The sequence below is a fragment of the Sphaerodactylus townsendi genome, linkage group LG02 (genome assembly GCF_021028975.2).
Source record: "Sphaerodactylus townsendi isolate TG3544 linkage group LG02, MPM_Stown_v2.3, whole genome shotgun sequence".
NCBI classification, from domain to species: Eukaryota; Metazoa; Chordata; class Lepidosauria; order Squamata; family Sphaerodactylidae; genus Sphaerodactylus; species Sphaerodactylus townsendi.
Genome location: NC_059426.1, coordinates 121,629,212 through 121,650,593, shown reverse-complemented (window position 1 = coordinate 121,650,593; position 21,382 = coordinate 121,629,212). Strand labels below are relative to the sequence as shown.

General features: G+C 41.8%; 1 protein-coding gene across 4 annotated transcripts in view; it reads right to left on the bottom strand.

The window, feature by feature from the left end:
- Positions 1–503: 503 nt before the first annotated feature.
- Positions 504–21,382, bottom strand: part of RGS6 (regulator of G protein signaling 6) — a 244,991-nt gene continuing 224,112 nt past the window's right edge. For 2 of the 4 annotated variants that reach the window (XM_048484069.1, XM_048484072.1), the window contains one exon: positions 12,864–16,116. In XM_048484069.1, coding sequence (XP_048340026.1) covers positions 15,988–16,116 — 129 coding nt within the window. In that variant the 3' untranslated portion in view covers positions 12,864–15,987. Of the gene's footprint in view, positions 5,923–12,863; positions 16,117–21,382 lie in introns of those variants that run through there. The other 2 variants (XM_048484070.1, XM_048484071.1) reach the window with 2 other exon arrangements.

Here is a 21,382-nt window from a genome sequence, read left to right as displayed (position 1 = left end):
ACCAGGCAGTCCCTGGTGATTCCTAATGGAACTTGCTGCATAGTCTTTCAAAGAGAACCATTTTAATCCCTGGCCTAGATCTCACCCCATCTCCGCCATCTTTATAAACAAAGCAATGTTAAATATGAAAAAAAACTGATGAATGTTCAGCCTAGCCTTCAAAATCATAATGGGGACATGGCTCTTCATTCAGTCCTGCCACTGTGCAGTGCCCTAAGATTGAATCTCAGCTGAATACCTGAGGTATTGCAGAATCTACAGGTATTTGGTATAAAGCTCAAACTAATCATAATCAACATTATGATGGTGCAAATGAGATTGCAAATGCCTTAACAGACCAGGTGATCGGGAGCAACAGCCGCAGAAGGCCATTGCGTTCACATCCTACATGTGAGCTCCCAAAGGCACCTGGTGGGCCACTGTGAGTAGCAGAATGCTGGACTAGATGGACTTTGGTCTGATCCAGCTGGCTTGTTCTTATGTTCTTACTCTCAGGATGAGTGTCAAATATGGGTTTCTTTAATAGTGACTTATTCCATGAAATGCCATGCTAATTCATAACATTGCATCAGTATATTAGGCACATAAGGTGACTAGAGCAGCCAGCAAATATTAAGCATTAAGCCTCCAGCACAGACATGAACGTCATATCTCTTGGCTACTAGCAAATGTTGTCTTCTATTTTTCCCCTCCAAATCAGCTCTGTCTTTGTACTAACCTTGTCCCCATGGATACTTCAGTACCTCAACCAAAAGAACTGACATTGACATATATCCTGGTTACCTTCTGGCCATCATTGTTTGCTTTGTATCTAAGCACTCCCTCCCCAAATCATCTATTCCTTAAGTGTTCAGCACCACCAAACATACCAGTCCTTTTGTGTTATTCATCATAAATTCAAATAAAAAGCATCCACGTGACAGAATTTTAATGAAAAAAGCAAAAATTGTAAAGTTTGTTTTCAAGTAAGCATCAAGCAGGATTCAAGGCCTGGCTGCTCTGATTATTGAATGTTTATAGCTTTGTTTTAGTTGATGACAGTTATTATAATTTCATTTTGTTGTTACATGCTTTCGGTTTCCCTTTTTGTTAAGGAAAAGATGGACATACAAATATTTAAAATGAAGATAACATAAATTAAAATAGGCACTATCATACCAATGATACCTTTGGCTCGTGAACAGAGGCCCAGGTCTCTTGGAGTGCACGATGGAATAACTCTAATGGATTAGAACACATGCTCAGAGTTTTGCAGAATTTTTAGTATTCTACTTGTGAACATGCCACAGAAAAGCTCTCGTATTTTACCAGGACCACTGGCAGGTTTAAAGGCTGTGTAGGTATGAATTTATTGGCTAATACAGGAGTTAGACAAATTACATTGTGCAGTGTTGGGAAGAGCAAAACAGGATCTGAAAATTCTGGAGCAAAATGGTACTGATGACACATCTGCAATAACAGGATCTCAAGCTCTGTGTTCAACTGTAGCATAGTCATGAAAATGCAAGGAGCAGTCAGTGAAACACATACTCCTTTGAGTACAGGTCTTGTACAACCTTCCCTTGTGTGTATTGTGTCTCAGGTACTGATCCTGTACCAATCTAATATGCACCGAGGTAGAGAGAGAGACACTGGCAGCATTGGAAGCATGTGGTTTCCAGATTAGATGTTGAATTAACATGTTAAATTGTCACATGTGGAGACACTGCAGAACAAGGTTTTCTACTATACTAGTCCCTAGAATAGAGATCAGGAGGGTGGAAAGAAGGGGACAAATTTGAGAAGCAATGACCTAGGGAGTAAGGAATAGGGAAAGAGTGACCTATTGAGGAGGGAAGGAAGGGGGAAGGAGGTCATGATTATCCCAAGAGAATAAAACTTGTATTCAGTCTTGGGTGATGGAACACTGTTGGGACTTGTGCAGCATTTAATTAAAAAGGACCAATTCATTCCACCAGGTTAGCTAATTGTTTGTGTCTATACATGAATAACTATACTCTGACACCCTCTTTCTCTCTTTCAAAGTCTATCTTTTCCATGAAGGCACAAACTTGCAATCACTCCCATTCCAACTGGAACAAATTTCTACTACATGTCATTTAACTGAACACCTGTTTCTCTCTATTTACCCTCCAGCCACTTCCCTTCTTTCCCTTTATTGTCCCTCCTGTACCTTAGACCATCTTTTACTTACTGCTTTGTAAAGGTTAGCACTATACATGGGTGTATCTACGGAATATAGCACCAATGGCAAGCACTGACATTTCGGCCCTATCTAACACCCAACCTCATACTTGGTTTTGGTGTGACCCTTGGGTACTTGGCCTGGAGGTCGGCCCTCCTACTGGCTGGCCATATGCCTTATTGTTGGCTAAGAATGGCAGGAGCCTCTCCCCAAAGTTTGGCTCCGCATGGGGCAGGCATGGTGCCACTAGTGGCTGAGTCTTGGAAACCCTCCCTCTTTTCTGCCCCCCTGCTCTCGAATTCCCTCTCCTCCCTGTTTGTTTTCTGGTTGCCTGTCCTCCCAGCCCAACTTTTCCTCCAGCTTGTTCCCTCCTCCTAAGCTCTTTTAGGATTTGCCCACTTGCCTTCCCATCCTCTCTTTCCACCCTCTTTCCTCTCTCTCTAGTCAAAACCAAGAGCCCCTGTAAAGAAGACTTATTGTTGCTGTGCCCTGCCCAGCTACAGCTTGGTCTAGCAGCATCTTGAGCCATTCCAAGAAGTTCAGGGGAAGGGGAGGAGGAGAAAGGCTGGATCTGTACAAAGTAACCTCAGTAAGTCAGACTGGCCATTTCCCCTCCTCTCCCCACTGACACCAAGAGGACCAGCCGTAAAGGCATTACCTGGCAGTTCTCCTCATCCCTCCCCAACCTCACTGAGCAGTTCCTAGCCTTCCATACCCATCCCCCTATCCTCATGCCGATCCCTCACTGGGAGCTACCAAGACCCTTCCCGGCAGCACCCACCGTCAGAACCACCTCAGCTGCCTGAGGAATGCAAGGGCAGAGTGGAGCGAAGAGTAAACAAACACTGGGAGCCTGGCAACTGCCTGGTTATGCTTTGAGAAGCTGCTGTGTGGATGGGCCGCAGGCTAGCCCCTGGTGAGGAAGATCCATGTGTGTGCATGCATACACTCTCCTCTAGTCCCTAGAGGTGCCTTTCCCAAGCTGGGGTGCAGCCATCACTCTTTCACCCATGGGTGTGTGTCTTGGCACCTTTTCTACCAAAGACCTCACAGGCACTGAGCTAAAGCACCAAAGTTTCCTTGTCAGGCTCCCAGTGGTGGTTTTTGTCCACCTTTCCAAGCTCATTTATAAGAATCCATGTGCTCAGGCTCTTAGCCTGCCCAGAAAACAAAGCTTTCAATGGGGGAGGGAAATTCCACCTCATGATAATAGGAGGCGTGAATAAGCCAGGCTGGTTGTGCACTTAACTGAGGTGGTGGCAGGAGAGACTGTGTGTGTACACGCATCAGTGGGTTGAGTGAGGGAAGTAATGTGCACAATGATCTGCAGCCCTTTTGGTTTAGCCTGGCCTACCTTCCCTCTCCACCACCTGCCTGATTTTGCATGCTGTGTTGAGCTGCAGTGACAAAAGTGGCTGCAGTGGCAGCAGCCAGGAACAAGGTGCATGACAGGTACAGGTGTGACGAGTGGGCAGGCAGGGATAGTGCCCTCTTCAAGTAGCACCCAGGGCACATGCCCTGGCTGCTCTACCTTAGATACATCTCTGGTGCTATATAAATAACAATCACTACTTTTCCTTTCAACTTTACAGAGAAGGGACTGACATTGTAGCTTGATATCAGATTTGACACTTACTGTCTGCAAAGTTCAAAGCATAGTGCATAGGTTAGCATGGCACTGGAGAACAGACAGTTTTCTCCTCAGTAATTAAGAATTCAGGTCTAGAGATGTTTCCATTAATTACCGAAAGCCCACTTTGTAAATGAGTAGAACATAATTCCTCTAAAATGCTGAACGGTGAAACAGGTCTTGATTCAGCTGAACATCATTATACTCAGGCCATCCTTATGATATCAAATGAATGGACTCTATTTACTTTCCATATGTAGCAGTGGAATACAGGTTACTTTCAATTTTCTGCTTGCATGCCTGGTTTTCGTTGTGGCAGTGTCGCATTGTCACCTTAAGGATGCTGCTGCACTTATAAGCTGCCATATATGACTTTGGAGCTGCCATTTGTGCCTTAGGCCAAACTAGAGATGACATGTTACCCAAGTCTGATTCAACTAGCAGCCCGACATATGAATTGAGGAACACACCTTAAAAAGCAGTCTGTTGAACCATTTGGCTCTGGAACACTGTGAGAGGAAAGCAAGGGTTCGGGCTTTATTCCCACACCATTTCTGCTGTGGAAAATGGCAGAAGAGGGCAGCCTGTTTGACCCTTTCTCTGGCTCGTAGGACATATGGAGTCAACAAAAGGAGCAAACAGCTCCCTTGCAGCCATTTCTAGTGACAAAAATGGTGCAAGAGGAAAGCCTGATCTTCCCCTTTCCCTCTGCAGCAATTCAGAACTGGATGGAGCAATGACAAATTTTTAAGAGGAGTCCCCTAGTTCATACTGCGTTTCTGACTGCAAATTTGGTCCAGCACACCCAACCTGACTTATACATGCACACAGCCTAGTTTGGCCTGTGTCACATATGGTAGCCCAAAAGGGAAAAATAGCCCTCCTATTTTCAGCACCTGCCTAGAGCAGCAAAAAACAAAACAAAACAGTGCCAAAGCAGTAATTGGCTGAGGGCAGCATTTTGCTTGCTGGGTCACAAGTTTGGCTGGCCTGACTAGGCCAGTTTTTTTTTCAAATGTTTAAATGCAAAGTAACTCTGCTGAAATCAAGTTGTTTAAGTGGAGCAGCTCCTTAAGCGATGTATACTAGTTTAGTTCCTTCCATTTCAGCTAAACACATTTTAGGACAAATCACCTACTTTAAAAGAATAACAGAGTAAAGAGCTACCGACATTTTTGAAATAGTGAATAAAAACATGTCAATCTTTTGGTGGCTGAACTGAATCCATTTCACTGTTTTGAAGAACAACTAGCTTCCAGCATTTATTTTATCGGACCCAGATGACTGTTAGAAAGGGGAAGAACATGGGTAATTTTGGGCAGTATCAAGTAGAGGCTGGCATGTGACCAAGAAAAAAAAGTGGAGATATTCTTTCATATTACCTTGATTCTTTGCTTACTTTAATCTGCACTTCCACTCCAGAATGGCAGCATTTTTGTTCCATACTGTTCTTTCAGACAGAAGGAACTCTTCTGGTTTTGGAGAGGATGCCAAATCCAGGATGTTGCTGTCAAGTCAGTGACAACCACTAACCATAGCTAGGCAGAATAAATGTGAATACTAACCAGATAAGTGGGAGATGGACACATGTCCATATACATGCAGCAGCAGCAACTCGGAGTATGTGAAAGCAGCACCCACCATTGTCAACACTGATCTCATCTAGCTGTTCTTTATCTAGCTTTCTCTTAGAACATCCAAGTTAAAGAACAGCTTTCTCTCTTTGTTCTGTCTCAGTTGGCATTCTGCATACAGCACACTGTGCTCCTCTAAAATCAAACTTGAAACACAGCACTACCTTTACAGAACTCAGTGCCATTGCAAAGCTCTACATGAAAGAAAAGTGCTGATGTAAACTATGAAAACAGCAACCTCCTGTGAGCTGGACCCTCCATCTTAATTTCCTTGTGCATCTCTGTGCTACTTCCTTGTTAGCATTCTCTCTCTCTTTTCCACACACACAGTGACCCATGTGCCCCCAAATGCTATTTCTTCTTGGAGGTTGAGTGCAGCTGTCTTTTAGAGATGTCAGCAACTGCTTGCCGAGAGGATGCTGTCAAGAGGATTGCATCAAGCCTGTGAGGCGCTTGCCTGCCAGTGACTTCCCCTGGAGGAAAAAAAGAACAAAGGGATAGGGGGTGGAAAAGAGCCAAGGAGGTGAGTACATTTTGTTGGTACAAAGTAAATTTGGGACATTCTACTTAGTGACTTAGAACAGGTGCAGTGGCAAAAGATGAAAGGCAGTGATAGCTGGAATGGCACACATATATATTACATACCCACGGGCTTTTCTCTGTGGAAGATCCTCGAGGTATCAGGGATGGTGATTCAAGCCCCTTATGTTAGCTCATCATACTAGAGGCCTTTTGGTCCTAGTGTAGCATCTCCAACCCCCCATGTCATTCTCAGAAGGAATGAACATGTTGTAACCCCACTCCCCAATCTATGCATGCTTCATCTAACTTTCCCACAAAATAACGTGGAATTTGTTGAATTCACACTCAGAAGACCTGATGTTTCTGTAAATTTGACATCATTGTTCTCTGGCTGGCCAAAATCATACAGGGAAAACAGCTTGTATTGAAAAGTATAGGCTAAAATGGTGATGGTGTGTTTTCACCAAAATCCAAGTTAATTTTGCCACATGCTGAGCAAGCCATGGATACACTGCCAGGCTTAAGCAGAGTCATACTGGTCTAATTGGTATTTACTTTAACAACCAGAATAATGAATCATTTTTTACCCTCAGAACAGCAACCTTGGGTGTTGGTGAAGGTCAAAACCATTTAACCCAAGAGATCATATTCTACCAGGTGCATTCAGACAAATGCCTGGGCCAATAATTTCTCAAGAATAGTTGAAAACAATATGTGGAATTATATCACAGGTATAAACTAAATATATTATGTGATGTAATTCCTTGGCCAAACCTACCGCGTCATCCACAAGATAAAGATATTCCAGCATTCACTTGGCACTCTTTCTGGAGCTATTGTTCTGGGTACATTCTGTAAATTTATGCCTTTTTATTTAAAAGCAGCAATCCTCTGCTTCAGTTTATGTAAATCAACAGTGCATGGAAATAATAGAATGCATGTGACCTCTCTCCCAAAGGCACACAAAGGGCTTCTCACATTTAAAGAATTAGCTGTTTTTCACCTGACAAAAAAAGTAATATGTTTATATTATTAATTCCTATAGACCAGGGTTCTCAACCTTCCTAATGCCGCAATCCTTTAATACAGTTCCTCATGTTGTGGTGACCCCCAACCCTAACATTTATCCATTTTACAGATGGAGAACACTGATGCAGAGAGTCTTAGGCGACCCCTGTGAAAGAGTCATTCGACCCCCAAAGGGGTCCCGACCCCCAGGTTGAGAACCTCTGCTGTAGACTATCTCAGAGCCTTCCCTCTTAACATTTTGTTTCTGGTTACTAGTTCTACTTGTCAACTAACTTTTGATGTTAGCTAATTGCCCACAGCATACCTGTCCAGAATATTGATGCTCAGAGGATAGAGAAGGGTTCCCCATCCTGAACTTTGTGCATTCCAGAAACAGATTCAGTCACTTGAGAATGAGAATGGCTTGCGCCCCGCACATGTGCATTCACACACATTATTGAACCACAGAAGTCTTCCCCTGAAACGTATTGTCGAAGGCTTTCATGGTCGGATTCAACTGGTTCTGATGGGTTTTCCAGGCTGTGTGGCTGTGGTCTGGTGGATTTTGTTCCTAATGTTTCACCTGCATCTGTGGCTGGCATCTTCCGAGGTGTATCACAGAGAAAAGTCTGTTTCACACTGTGTCTAAGTGAGAAGGGAAAGTTTAGTGTGGTATATTGTCCATGTCCCAGGGTGGGGAACCAATCATTAAGTGTTTGGGTGGAACTTGCTATGCAAAGGTGTGGTTGAGTGCATTGTATTGCGGGTGGGGTTATCAGTACACCAAAATCCACCAGACCACGGCCACACAGCCCAGAAAACCCACCAGAACCAGTTCCCCTGAAACAGTTCAAACTCTACATATTTTTCAGTGTATGATTTTCGTGTAGAACAATCACCATATCTTTTTAAAAATTGCCTTTTTATTATGTTAGAATTATCAGAAAGCAATGATACACTCGGCAGACATAAGAACAGTAACATAAACAAAAAAGAAACAACGTTGAATGCTCTACAGATATATTTTTTAAAGCAACAAGAAAGAAAGAAATGATAAGGGAACATAAAATTTACACAGAAAAATTAACAGGAATGAAGATTTAAATTAGTATATAATGAGTAACATAAATCAGTGCATGTGCAAGCTTATATATATGTTTAAAATCATAAATCAGGATGCATCATCCACACTTATTTTGTTGAAATCAGAAGACTGCACAGCTATTGTACTTGACTGATCTTTCACACCTATATCTAACTCGTCTCATAATGGAATGTGTATGCAACTATCCACAGACTTCAGGGACCAGGATTTTTTCTGCTTTCCCCTCTGGCTGCCATCTTCTGAGCTCCTCCAGATTTTGTTGGAGGGAGGTCAGCAGACTTTAAGGAACAACATAGGACACAGTGGGGTCTGCAATGGGATTGGGAAGCAGTAGAAACTGCCACTCCTACAAAAGGCAATGCCATTCAATGGGAGGTGATGTATAGTTGGATACATGCCTGTATTTTTAAGGACAACAGATATATTTCATATAGCACAGTGAAAGTGCAAAAATAGAAAGTCACAAGACAGGAGGGTTTCTAATTGTTTCTGTTTTTTTACTGCTGAAAATGAAAACAACTACAGAGTAGGTGCTCTGCACATGCACTTGTACACATGACAAACAGCATGCATATCAAAGTCTGAAGACTTCTGAGAGACAAGAGGCCACTGTTCCTTAGTGCCATTCTCTGCTGTTTCCTCAAAATATTCAGCTAAAATAATGTGTGACATCACTACATTGTGTTGTTTGTTGAGCCACCCACTCATTCATATCACTGGCTGCTGGGCAATAGAGCAACACACAGCATGAGCACTTCAAATCATGTGCTGTGTTTTTCTGTAGGTTGCAGGGAAGAAGGAGGCAAAAAGACCATGAACAATGGCAGTTCCTTTTTGAGACCGAGTGATGGCGAACCTTTTTGAGACCGAGTGCCCAAATTGCAACCCAAACCCCACTTATTTATCGCAAAGTGCCAACCCGGCAATTTAACCTGAATGCTGAAGCTTTCGTTTAGAAAAAATCAGTTGGCTCCCTCTTCCTCTGCCCCACACACTCAAACAGGGGTCAGCCTGCTGTAGCCTCCAGCAAGTCCCATGCACACCAATCTGTGCCTCTCTAGCATCTCTGCCTCCTCTGCCCCCACCCACTTGGGCAGCAGCCACCTGGAGCACAGGCACCAGGTCCGCCAACTGAGTCCTCCCTGCTCACTGTGGTGTGCGCACATCATGCTCAGTGGCCCAGGCCAGCCTAGATGTGTGTGTGTGGGGAGATTTTCTGCCCCCCACATGACGAACTGTGTGTGCACGTGGCCACAGAAAGGGCTCCAAGTGCCACCTCTGCCACCCGTGCCATAGGTTCGCCATCACTGGTGTAGTGGTTAAGAGTGGTGGATTCTAATGGGGAGATCTGAATTTGTTCCCCTGCTCTTATACATGAAGCCTGCTGGGTGACCTTGGGCTAATCACGGTTCTTCGACAACTCCCTCAGCCCCATCTATCTCACAAGGTATCTGTTGTGGAGAGAAAAAGGGTAGGAGTTTGTAAGCTGTTTTGAGACTCCTTGCAGGAGAGAAAAGTGGGGTAGAAATCCAAACTCCTCCTCCACCACGTCTTCTTCTTGTCTCTGATAACATCTACTAAAATCCTAAATCTCCTCATCCAAATACATTTAAGTAAGTTATTATATACTACACTGCTGTTCCTTAACATGGCTCAGTCCACCCTAAAATCAACTGCTAAGAGCTTGTGATAATCTTCTTTACATAACAAAACTGAAGATGTTAACATTTACTGCATTCTTTCTATTCAACAGGATCAAGTGAGTCATATATGATACTTGCTTTGAAACAATTTGCTTCGAACAATAATTCCAACTTCCTAGAAGTTAGGGATTCTTTCATGATTTTCAAATGATCCCATTTTTTAAGACTATCACATCAGAATGTAGAAGGTAGTTTACTCAACAGGAAAGGCTATTTGTTGCAACATCTATATTAGCTGTAGAATGAATCACCTCCTATCACCTATAGGATAAGTGGATGAACCTCATCAATTCTACAGGAACGGCCTGTTGGGTGATTTGGTCCTAAAACCAGATGAATCGCCACTGCTTTGCTATCATGAAGCCCCGAGGGAAAATTAAAGATGCTGGAATTAGCTAAAACATAAATCATGGAAAAGATTCATTTGTTTGTGGAACCGCTTGGATGAGAATATTCAGAATTCAACTTATCTTCCAGTATAATCACTGATTTTTTCAGTGTGAAAACTTGATGTTTTTAAAATATTCAAATGTTATATCAAATGCTGAGTATTTTATACTGGTTGTTCTCTCTTGATTGTTTGGATAGTAAACAAAATCTAATTAATAATCCTAACCTATAATTGTCTATGCCTTTGGAACATTCGAGGATGAAACCTCAGTGAATTGCTGTGCAGGACTCCGTATTAGCCAATCTGTGTCTGGGAGTGAGTCCTGACTGGCAATTGGCTCCACCTCCCTTCCCAAGACCAGTGGGACTCAGGAAGTGGGAAGGGCCTGATCCTGCATGCTCACTGAATCTAGCACACAGAATCAGGGCCCCAACCTTTTTTCTCAAGACCAGTGGACCTTGGGAAGTGGGCCTGATCCTGCATGCTGGACTCAGCACATTGAGTCCAGCACACAGGATTGGGCCTCCCTCCTCACTTCACAAGACCTGCAGGCCTCGGGAAGTGAGTAGGAGAGGGAAGCAGATCTGACCCTGCATGGTGGAATCAGTGCATTGAGTGCAGCACACAGCATCATTCCCCCCACCTCCTTTCCCAAGATGTCCTGCTGCTGCGCCTGCCAACCAACAGCTGTCTAGAACCATTGTATTTGTTTAGCACAAGGGGCTTCACTACTAGTCCATAAGTATCCCCTGATAATAAACACTGCTACATATCAGCCATCAAATATATTTTTTTAAAAATCACAGCATGTAAACAACTAAATAATATCAAATATTAAATACCATTTCAACTATCAAATATTGTTAACTACAAACAAAAAGAAACAGACATGTCAGCTATCAAATAGTATCAAACTTTCAATGCAGCTACCAAATAGACATTAAAATGTTGACACAAATACAATATTGATTACAACACTTCATTTCAAATATAATCAGTTGCCCAATACAGTCCTCATATGTTCTGTGAACATTCCATGAATGTCCAGTAAATATTCAGTATTCAATAGAAGGTTTGACAAGAATGACTGGAATGAAACTCCACCTTCTGCTAATTTTCTCACTGTCAACAGTGGATTCAATGGGTCATATGAAACTAATTTTCTCTAGATGGGGGCCAGTTCCTGTTGCCAGAAATTCTAGCCATGCAACCCCCCTCCCCTTTTCTGCTTTTATCAGAAACAGAACATGATGCTAATCAAGGGCAAGCTATAAAGATTTTGATAAATATCTGCCCATCACAGCCTTCATAATGGTTTACATCAGAACTCATTTGTGTGTGTCTGACCATCATACATCAGTGCATAGAGCCTTTTACAACTTACCCTGAAAGGGAATGGGCTAGTAGGCAGTGATACACAATTGGTTCAAATATCTTTTAAAAAATCATATATATGAATTCTCATTTATCACACAGCAAAGAACCATCCAGAAAACTTTTAGGGAAGCAGCAATCCTGAGCATGTGAGAAAAAGATTTCCATGGATGAGAAGGCCCCCTGGACTGATTTTCTGTCTGCTTTTTTCTCCCAGACTATGTATGCTAAAGGAGTAAGGAGGCAGGTTGGACACTGGTGTTTATGAAACCATCCATAAGGCATTTAGATTATGCTAGGAAACATGTTTAGGTAGTCTGATGTGCTTGTGCCTTTATTTTTCTTTGCCTTTATGTTTTGCTGAAATCAGCTGAATTCCCAGACAGGACTAGGAATTCTGAATTCCACCTACGCTTTTCTACTTTTGGTCTTCTGTTTGGAATAGGTTGTTGCTACATATCTTTGAGTATTTAACAGAGTTGACTTCCCTTCAAGTTTTCCACTTGCTAGGCTGTAGAACTGTTGTGTGTTGAATATTGCCAAGTCTTGGCTGAGCACTGGAAGATGAGCAACATCCTCAAATCCCTGTAAATTGGTTATAGTGAAAATCTCCCCCTTCCCTTTTCAGAACTCATTCCCTGAAAAAATGATCATGGGCTTCCTCTTAGGTTATCGCAGGACTAACTGAAGTTCCTGTCTTCAAGGGCAGTCCCATTGTATAATCAAGTCAGCATTAATAAATCATGTGCCTCTATGGCCAGGCCTTCAAGAAAGGCCACAGCCTCTACTGGTAAAAGACATTCCAGGCTGCTTCCAACACATGATTTTCAAGAATAGTGTTGAGTCCATGAGTACTCCAAAGTTGTGTACCCACTCATTTAGGGAGAATGAAATCGTATCCAATATTAGTAGAATCCCTTCCCCATTCTCAGATCATCCTTAGTCCCTACCCATGATACTTCCATTTTGTCTGGATTAGGCTTCAACAGACTATATGTGCATCAACGGCTAGTGAATCAAACAGCAGTGTGGGCAAATGAAACCAAGAAAACTGAGGATAAAGGAGAAAAAAGAATCAGTCAAGGGGAGGGAGCAGCAGTGGCGTAGGAGGTTAAGAGCTCGTGTATCTAATCTGGAGGAACCGGGTTTGATTCCCAGCTCTGCCGCTTGAGTTGTGGAGGCTTATCTGGGGAATTCAGATTAGCCTGTGCACTCCCACACACACCAGCTGGGTGACCTTGGGCTAGTCACAGCTTCTCGGAGCTCTCTCAGCCCCACCTACCTCACAGGGTGTTTGTTGTGAGGGGGGAGGGCAAGGAGATTGTAAGCCCCTTTGAGTCTCCTACAGGAGAGAAAGGGGGGATATAAATCCAAACTCTTCTTCTTTGTCGTCTTCAAAAAGACATCAAGCAGTACCAAAAAATTAAGTGAGGGTTCCCCCACTGAGAAATTTGCCTCAGTAATTTGATATGTACTGATTTCAAGACAAGTAATGAAACCAGAGAATATTGCAGGTACCTCTAATTTTAATGGCTTGTGGCTTTCTATCTAGGCAATTATTTTGCTAACAGTTAAAGGTGTTTCCTCAATGGACAGTAATAACTAAAATATGTTTCTTCAACAGTTTTTGAAGACTGGTAACCACCAGCAATGACACAGTTACCGTGTTAGAACTAGAGAGCCCTGGTAATTGGAATGCAGCCGGTGGAGCCAGAAGGCTGGGCTTTTTTGCAGATGGCTGGGGGGAAAGGCTAAGGCGGGTGGGGGGCGGGGGTAGAGGGCTAAGTATATGCTGGATACTTTTAGGAAACTGATACAGTTTTAAAGACTACTACAGATCAATTTATATATTTGTAAACAAATCAATATTATCAGAATATCATAAATCTCCAGAATTCTCTTTTCCCAAGGGAAAGGATCCTGTAGGCAGCTGGCTTTTGAACTTTCTACTGCTTAGGGAATGGGGAGCTGCAAAAAAATGTTTTTGGTGAAAATTGAAAACAGATGCAGGCTTGTTTAGAGCTCTATGGTTCATAATATGGCCAGGGCTTTGCTGCTGAATGAATATCTGGGCAATGAAACTGTAATTGCTGAATGCTGTTGAAACTCAGGGCTGATTCTCACTTTTCTTTTGGGGCATTTGAGTGAATACCTATGCACAAAAGCATGCGTAAACCACATCAAAAAGATAATACAAAATGACATTAAAGGAGTATAAGGACTAATTTCAGGAGCCATCGATGCCAGTTATCTCCAGCTGAGCAGCTGACTGCTTCCATTCAAAAAATGACAAATGGTTACATATTCTACTCTGCAACCGGGTACAAACAGATGCTTCAGCTCACACAAAGGATTTGTGCTAGTCCAATATGATTTTTATTTGGGTTTTTGAACAGGTGACACCCAGAAAACATCATAACTCCTTTTAAATTCTCCTCATTTTCAAAAGTAGTTTGCTGTGCGGTGTGAGAAAAAGAAAATGCCACAGGGATTCACAAAACTAGTTTGACACTGATTTTTTTTTGCTTAAGATAGTTCACAGTGTCAGACATAGCTTATCTTTCAGTGTTCCATGACCCTAAAAAAGTTGAAAAAGTGGTTCATGATCCATAGAAGGAAGAGTTCATGAAACAAATCACTTCACAGGCAACTTCCTGTGCATGCTAAAATGTTGCCACTAAGGCCCCTTCCACATAGCACATGTACAGAGGGTTGCAGTTGGGATAAAGTTACCCACTTTCCCATTTACGCATTCATATACCTCCATGCAGGCAGCAATCGGAGCCCAAGAAATCAATGCAGGCTGCCGTCGCGACTTAGGGCATGGAGGCATGTCTTATTTTTTTATTTACCTCCCACCGATGCGTAGATACACAGGCATGCATGAGTGAACCCCCACAGCCATGTTGACTCATGATACGATCCTTTGCGCCTGCGTGGCTATGCAGATGTCATCTGGGAAATTTTTTTAAAAGGAACACGTAACCGAATAAAGCGCCTTCCTGCCTGGGCTGTTCGCTCGCAAGCGGCTGCAATCTGGAATTTTTAAAAAAGGCTTGTGGATAGTGTGATTCTCGGATAACCTGGTTTGGGGGAAGTAATATGGGGCAGACTCGCTTGAAGGGCAGGATCCATGCGAAGTCCCCCCCCACCAACAAGTTTTTAAAACTGTCGTTAACCTGTGTTTATTGGCCCGTGCAGAAGGAACATATGGGTCAGAGGATCTTAATGAACAGGGCAGGATACAATGGAGGGGGCTGCAACTTCAGAGGAAATCAGCAGAAGCCATACTTCCCGTCTTGCATGCCCTTTTCTACGAATGGAGCCAGGACTCATTCAAGAGGGAGGGGGTTTTCTGCCACTTCCCCCTTCTGTTGAAGCTTCCCTGACTGCATCTCACTCTCTTCCCAAGGATTCTCCAAGCTTTAAGAGAACGCTGACAGAAGCACAGGAAGTTGCAGTGGAAAGTGGAAGAAATTTGTTCTGTGAACTCAACGATATTTTAAAAGCCATTCAAAATCAATTTTTGTCCATATTATTGATTAATTAAAACTCAAAGTTGTCTGTAGATGGGTGGTTTATTTGAAATAGATTAGTTAAACAGAACCTAGGAAGCAGATACCGAGGAAGGAATGAAGACTGCAGTAAAAACTTCACTCATACATCATTATTATTATTCAATAAAAAGGAAGATATTACAGGATCTCTGCATAGAAGAAAAGCCTTAGCAAAGAATGTGTTGAGAGCATTTGGCCCAAGACCTCTAACCATTTGCTTTACCAGATAAAATTGCAAGTTTTTCACGCATCCATGAGAAAAGAATGTACCATGAATATCTCAATCACATCAAAATCTTATTGGCATTATGTGGCTCCAGCCAGTCCACCAGCACTGTTTTCTCTCTCTGTGGCATATTTACATGAGCATGTATGAAGGCATTAGCTTTGTTCACAAGTTTACAGTGAACATAAATACAATCCATGTACAGTATACGCAGCATATGCATGGCTCAATATGTGATTCAAGGCCCACATTTATCCAGGTACCTAGTTTCATTTATAAAGTAAACCCTTGTTGGTTCTTCCCTATAAGCAGATCTATACACAAACAATGTACAAACATTGACTATGTCATGTGAACAGGGCTACTGTGCCATATCCCAGTCCAACTGCATGTCACCACCCCCGTGTGGTGAATGAATACAAGGTCAGAGCTTGCAGAACTTGACTTAGTAGGAAAAGGTGGTCTGGTTTGGCCACTGTCATGCCTAGACCAAAGGGAAGAGGAAACAGTACAATGCTATTCCCTAGCAGACAGAATGGACTGAATCCTCTGTGTTTCAACCAAAAATACCTATGAAATCCTGCTTTTCTGTTATATAGGAATTATATTTAAATATAACAAAGCTGCAGAGAAAAATTAATAGAAGCCTTTTCTAAATAAAATAAAATGATAAAGGAGAGAAGTTAAAAGAACCAAAAGAAATTAAACCGAAAGCAAATGAACTTACCATACTGCGAGTAAACTTTTCTAGAGAAGTTCTACGACCTTGCTCATTCTCGGGCTTTAGGAGGAAAAAAAGGTTAGGAAGGAAAAAATACAAAAAAAATCCCTTCAACTTAAATTTGGCTTTAAAAGCGTAGTAAATGAAATAAAGAAAAATAATGATTAAACCTCATAAAGATATGGCAACTGTAGTTTGCAACAGCAAAAAAATAATTGTAGTGCAACATCAAGTGGTTGCTTTTCCCTTGTAAAGGATCTCATTCCTCTCCTTAAAATGTACTCTAGCACATTGGGATAAATCAACAACCCAAAAGGGGGATGTCATGTTGCACCCCATGCCTGTCAACCCAACATTTATTTACTTTATGTTGATGCTATACTATTAAGTGTAAGCTTATGAAACATGAACTATGTTGTTGATACAGGGCAATGGCTTTAATACTGTAATCTGAGAAACACTTGATTTCTATTGGAGCTTATGAGGAGGTTTCCCAAAGAGAAGATTTGAAATACATAACAAACTTCTCTGAGGGACTGATGCCACTTCAAAAATTTTCTCAGCAATAGGGACAGGCAGGGAACACGGGCCTTTCTTCAAGTTCTGGGCTGATGGTACTACCCAGTAGTATGGCCAGTGCCCTGTACAAATTGAATTTGTGCCTTTAAACATATCTTAGAATCCTCTGCTACATGTAGGACTTCTGTGGCACAACCACAGACATTTCTCAAAAATTAATATAGAAAGATTTCTTTGAAAAAAACATTCTTTGTGTGTATTTCCATCTGAGTCTGTACTGATTTCTTCCTCCTTCTTACTTACATACCTCCCCCTCTGAGATAAACTGATCAAGTTACCTTTTCTGTATTTCAGTGAACACTTAAACCCTTTGTTGAGATGCCTGCAAAAGGGTTGGGTAGGATGAGATTAAATTTTTCACAGTTCTGATAATGTATCTGTATTGTTTGCTATTCATTAACTAGAAATCATAGAAGAAGGAAACCATTCACAGTAATGATCTTTAAAGAAACAAGGCTCAGTTCATTTGGCACAAGACACATCCTTGAAGGAAGAGATAATTTTGCTGGCATTTATCTCAGTATAGGAATTACAGTGGTGATAGGAGAAGTCACCAGCAGAGGGTCTGGGTCCTTGCCCCTTCCCCAGCTCATCTCAGTTTAGGTATCGGTAAGACATAGAATTGGGAATTCATTTTGTGACATTATGAAATCAGCAGTGGTACTTTCAGTGAAGAGACAGGAAACAGCAGCTGACATACTAAGAACTTTCACACTTTCTAGGGAAAACCTTCCTAGGGAAAGAGAAGTGTTGGTTAGGGAAATTATTTTGAGAGCTGAGACCTGAGTTATAGGATCCCAACGCTTAGCTCTGAAAGGAAATAATTCTGTTATTGCAACTTTATTATAATGGGGATGTGAGACAGCAGGATGGCAAAGGGTCAGCCTCTTTGAGGACCTTCCTTTTTAGGTTCCACTTCAATGAAAAAAATAACATTAATGACCGTGATCTGTTCAAATCTAAATTCTGACCCTTGGACAGATAAAAGGAATGGGGGGGGGGGGAGTGGGAGGAATAACAGGAAAATATGCCTATGAGGACTAATTGAGTAATAGTTACTGCCATGAAACCAACAGGAAGGACATTTTTCATGTCCAACCTTCTCATAACAGCCAAGAAGAAAAAATGGTGGCATAGATCATGGTCGCCACTACTAGCAGAACTCACAAGACAGAATTGATGATGCTTATGAAATGCTCCTCTATGAAATTCTCCCTGGATTTGGGGGTTTCATTTTAAATATATTCCCCAGAATGGAACTTGTAATGCCAGAATCTTTCCCCCTGGATTTTCCTTCTAGAATGCATGCAATAGATCTCAAGTCAAATCAGTTAATTTCTAAATGTACTTTTTTGGGGGGTGGGCTTTTTTTCCTAATGAAAGGTTGCACCTGCATTCTTCTGCAAAACAAATCAATTAAAAAATCTAAAATGTAAAAATAATATGTTTTTTTTTTCACATATGGAGCCATTTTTTAAATCAAAGGATTTACTTTTCATCTTGGTTTTATACTGAATAGTAGCAGTATTGTGCTCTCATGCTTCTATGGAAACACAACAAAATAAATAAAATCCTTTATTTTCATGGAAGCAGATTATATTTTATATATACATAACCATTTATAAATCAAGTATGATTTCTTTTTTATGTGCAAATCTGTTATTGGCTTTCCAAATTCTCCTTTCTGGCTGGAGGCCACTCAAAGTAGAACCCAAAGCTCAGTAGAAGGAAAGGTGGAATAACAATCAGGATTGAGAGAAACTGCTTATTCCTAGATTGGAATGACATGCTGCTGCAGCAGAACTGCAGGTTCATCAAAATCCCAGTGACCATGATGAGGCAAGACAAAATGTCTAGACAAAGACCGCATAAAAAATGGGCTTGGTGTTGCCAGTATAGGCCAGAGATGACTACAGAAGAAACCAGCATCACAGAAAATAAATTGTTTTAGTTCAGGCACCATTACTGACATTTAAGTGGGACTTTCTGTGTGTGATTTTTAAAAGAACTTCTCTTTGATATTGAATTATTTTATGCGCAGCATGGGAGAAGAGAACTTGAAACTGAAGGAAATCTTTTTATGCACAGTTAAGAAAGACAGGTTTCGTCAAGAGCCTTAGACTAGTAGAGCTTCTGTAAGGGATATGAGGGAGATCTGGCTTTGGCATCTGTCACCCCATTGATTGCCAGGGTTGATTTGGCTGATCTGTTATGTGGGTAACTCTGTCTGTGCATGTGTGTGTGCAAAGTGCCATCAAGTTGCAGTTGACATGGCCAGAAACTAATACATGTGGGTCACCATCGTCTTCCTCTGAATAGCAACTCTGGTATTGCTTGGAAGACTTCCATCCAAGTATTAGCCAGGACCAACTCTGCTTAGCTTCTGAGATCTGATGAGATCAGGCTAGGCTACATAGGTCAGGGTAGCTGTAGGTAACCACAAGTGCATTCCTTTGGTGTTCTGAATGGTCTGTAATCCTATTGATAGGAATTACAAAACTTGTAATCCAACTCAAAAACAGATCTGCATACAAAAGCAACCTTCTACATGTGCAGCCAACAAACTGTGGATGCACAATGGGAGTATCTCCATCTCTACACCATGATGTTCATATGTAGGCTCCATTGCCTCTGCTGGAAGCATCGTGTGTCATCCTGTATGTCAATACTGCTGGATCAGGGCAACAGTGTTTATGCCCAAAGTTCAAGCCCAAATCAGTTCAGCTACCAGACAGTTTCTGTGGGAGCTAGAAATGAGAGCTGTGATGTTCCTCAAATCTCATCTAATCTCAAATCTCATCTAAGTCATGAATTCACAAGGTCAAACCACTACTTTCCCTTTCTCACGCTTGTCTCATTTCAACAGTGGCTTTTTTTCCCAGGACACTTGTAAGAATCACTAAAATAATGTACACGAATCATTCTGAACAGTAGAAATGAACTATAGAAATAGTGTGAGAAGACTGATGGTGGATCAAATAATTAGCCAAGAGCATGGCTGAATACATTCAAGTATTGGATCAAATTATGTTTTAACTCTGATGTGAGCAGTTTAACATATACTACACGCCCAGACCTATTTGCCTCCGAATGGTATCAACTTCTCAAATCAAAAATTTACTCAATAGGTTTATTACTTGAAGATCTCTGTATGCTGTCACCCAGAGAGATTTTCCAAACCTTAAAAAGCCGACTTCTTGAACAGGAATACTATATCCTGTTGGGGCAAGCAAATAAATCATGCTCACCCCTCTCTGTCGGAATAATACCGGAACAGGGGCACATAGCCAAATATCTTGAATTATTAACTGAACCCCAACAGAGATGGATTATCACAAGGGCCAGATCTAATACTTTCCCATCGGCCATTACAAAGGGTCGTTACTTATCCATCCCTCTCCAGGATCGGGTTTGTCCACACTGTAAAAACCAAGTGGAGACTCTTGCTCACATTATTCTTGACTGTCCAAGATATGTGGGCATTAGGAATTTCTCTCCCAGGCTGGCCCTAGACAAATCTGAAAGAGACTCTGACAGTTCTGTTGTGGAGCTTCTGTTAAACAATACAGATGTCATGCTCTTGGAAAAAGTAGCAAAATTTCTTTTGCAAGTGACAGAACTTTCTAAGTAATGTATACTGCTATATACAGTCTTTCTGTCTGCATTTTGAATGTACTCCTGATTTTTACTTCATAAATGTCTGGTAACACTCTAGAGCCTATTTTAAATGTGTAATAAAGGTTGTTGTTGTTGTTGTTGTTGTGGTACTGAAGTAATTAGCAGTGTGCATTAATAATCTAAAGTGTCCCCTGGCATTTTTGGCATCTCAGGTACTTCTTTTTTGTCCCACTGCTTTCAGCAGTGAGGCAGGTAAAATACGGTCCTTCTGGTGGTCCGTCCCAGCTGCGAAACGTAACCCTCCCACACCTTGTACCACCTCTGGATGTTTTTCAGTTCTTCAATTGGTGTATAGTTGGTTTGTGTATGGTTTGTTTGTCCTCTATTGAACACACTATCTCACGACCAGCACAATTATTTAGGGGATTAGAGCCCTTATGTTCCTCTCTCAGGGGACTCAAAATACTAGTGATTTCGGAATTAGCTATAAGGCTTTTGTGGGCTATTTTGTAGATACAGTCCTGTTGCACTGCTAACGCTCTCCCACCAGAACGCTATCCCACCAGCTGTCCGGGCCCTGCAAGAACTTAATGAGTTCTGCAGGGCCTGTAAGACTGAGCTGTTCCACCAGGCTTTTGAGGAGGCCAGCCGCTGACATGCGCCCCCTCCCCACCTTTTCTATAACATCAGGGGACCCTGTTGACCTCCCTTTGGGGGGGTGTTAAACTATTGGACACCATCTGCTGCTTTTTGTAAGTTTTGTAAGTTGTATTAGAACGCTGTATTTTAACAGGGAATGGTTTTAATATGTATAGAGCCTATTTTTAATTGATTGGTTAGGTTAACTGTGGTCTACTTATATATTTGTGTTGTGCGCCGCCCTGACCCCTCCAGGGGAGGGCGGTATCGAAGCTTAATAAATAAATAAGTTCATAATAATAATAGTAGTAGTAGTAATAATAATAATAACAATAATACCTCCCTGCCAGTATTGATACAGTGAGTGAACTGGATGCTCCTTGACTTACTTCAGGTCCTTTTTTGGACCAATTTGTTCGATTCTCCCAGGCTCATGAGAGCAAAATGCTCATTGCTGTGAAGCCTACCACGTGCCTCTGAGACCTGTGCT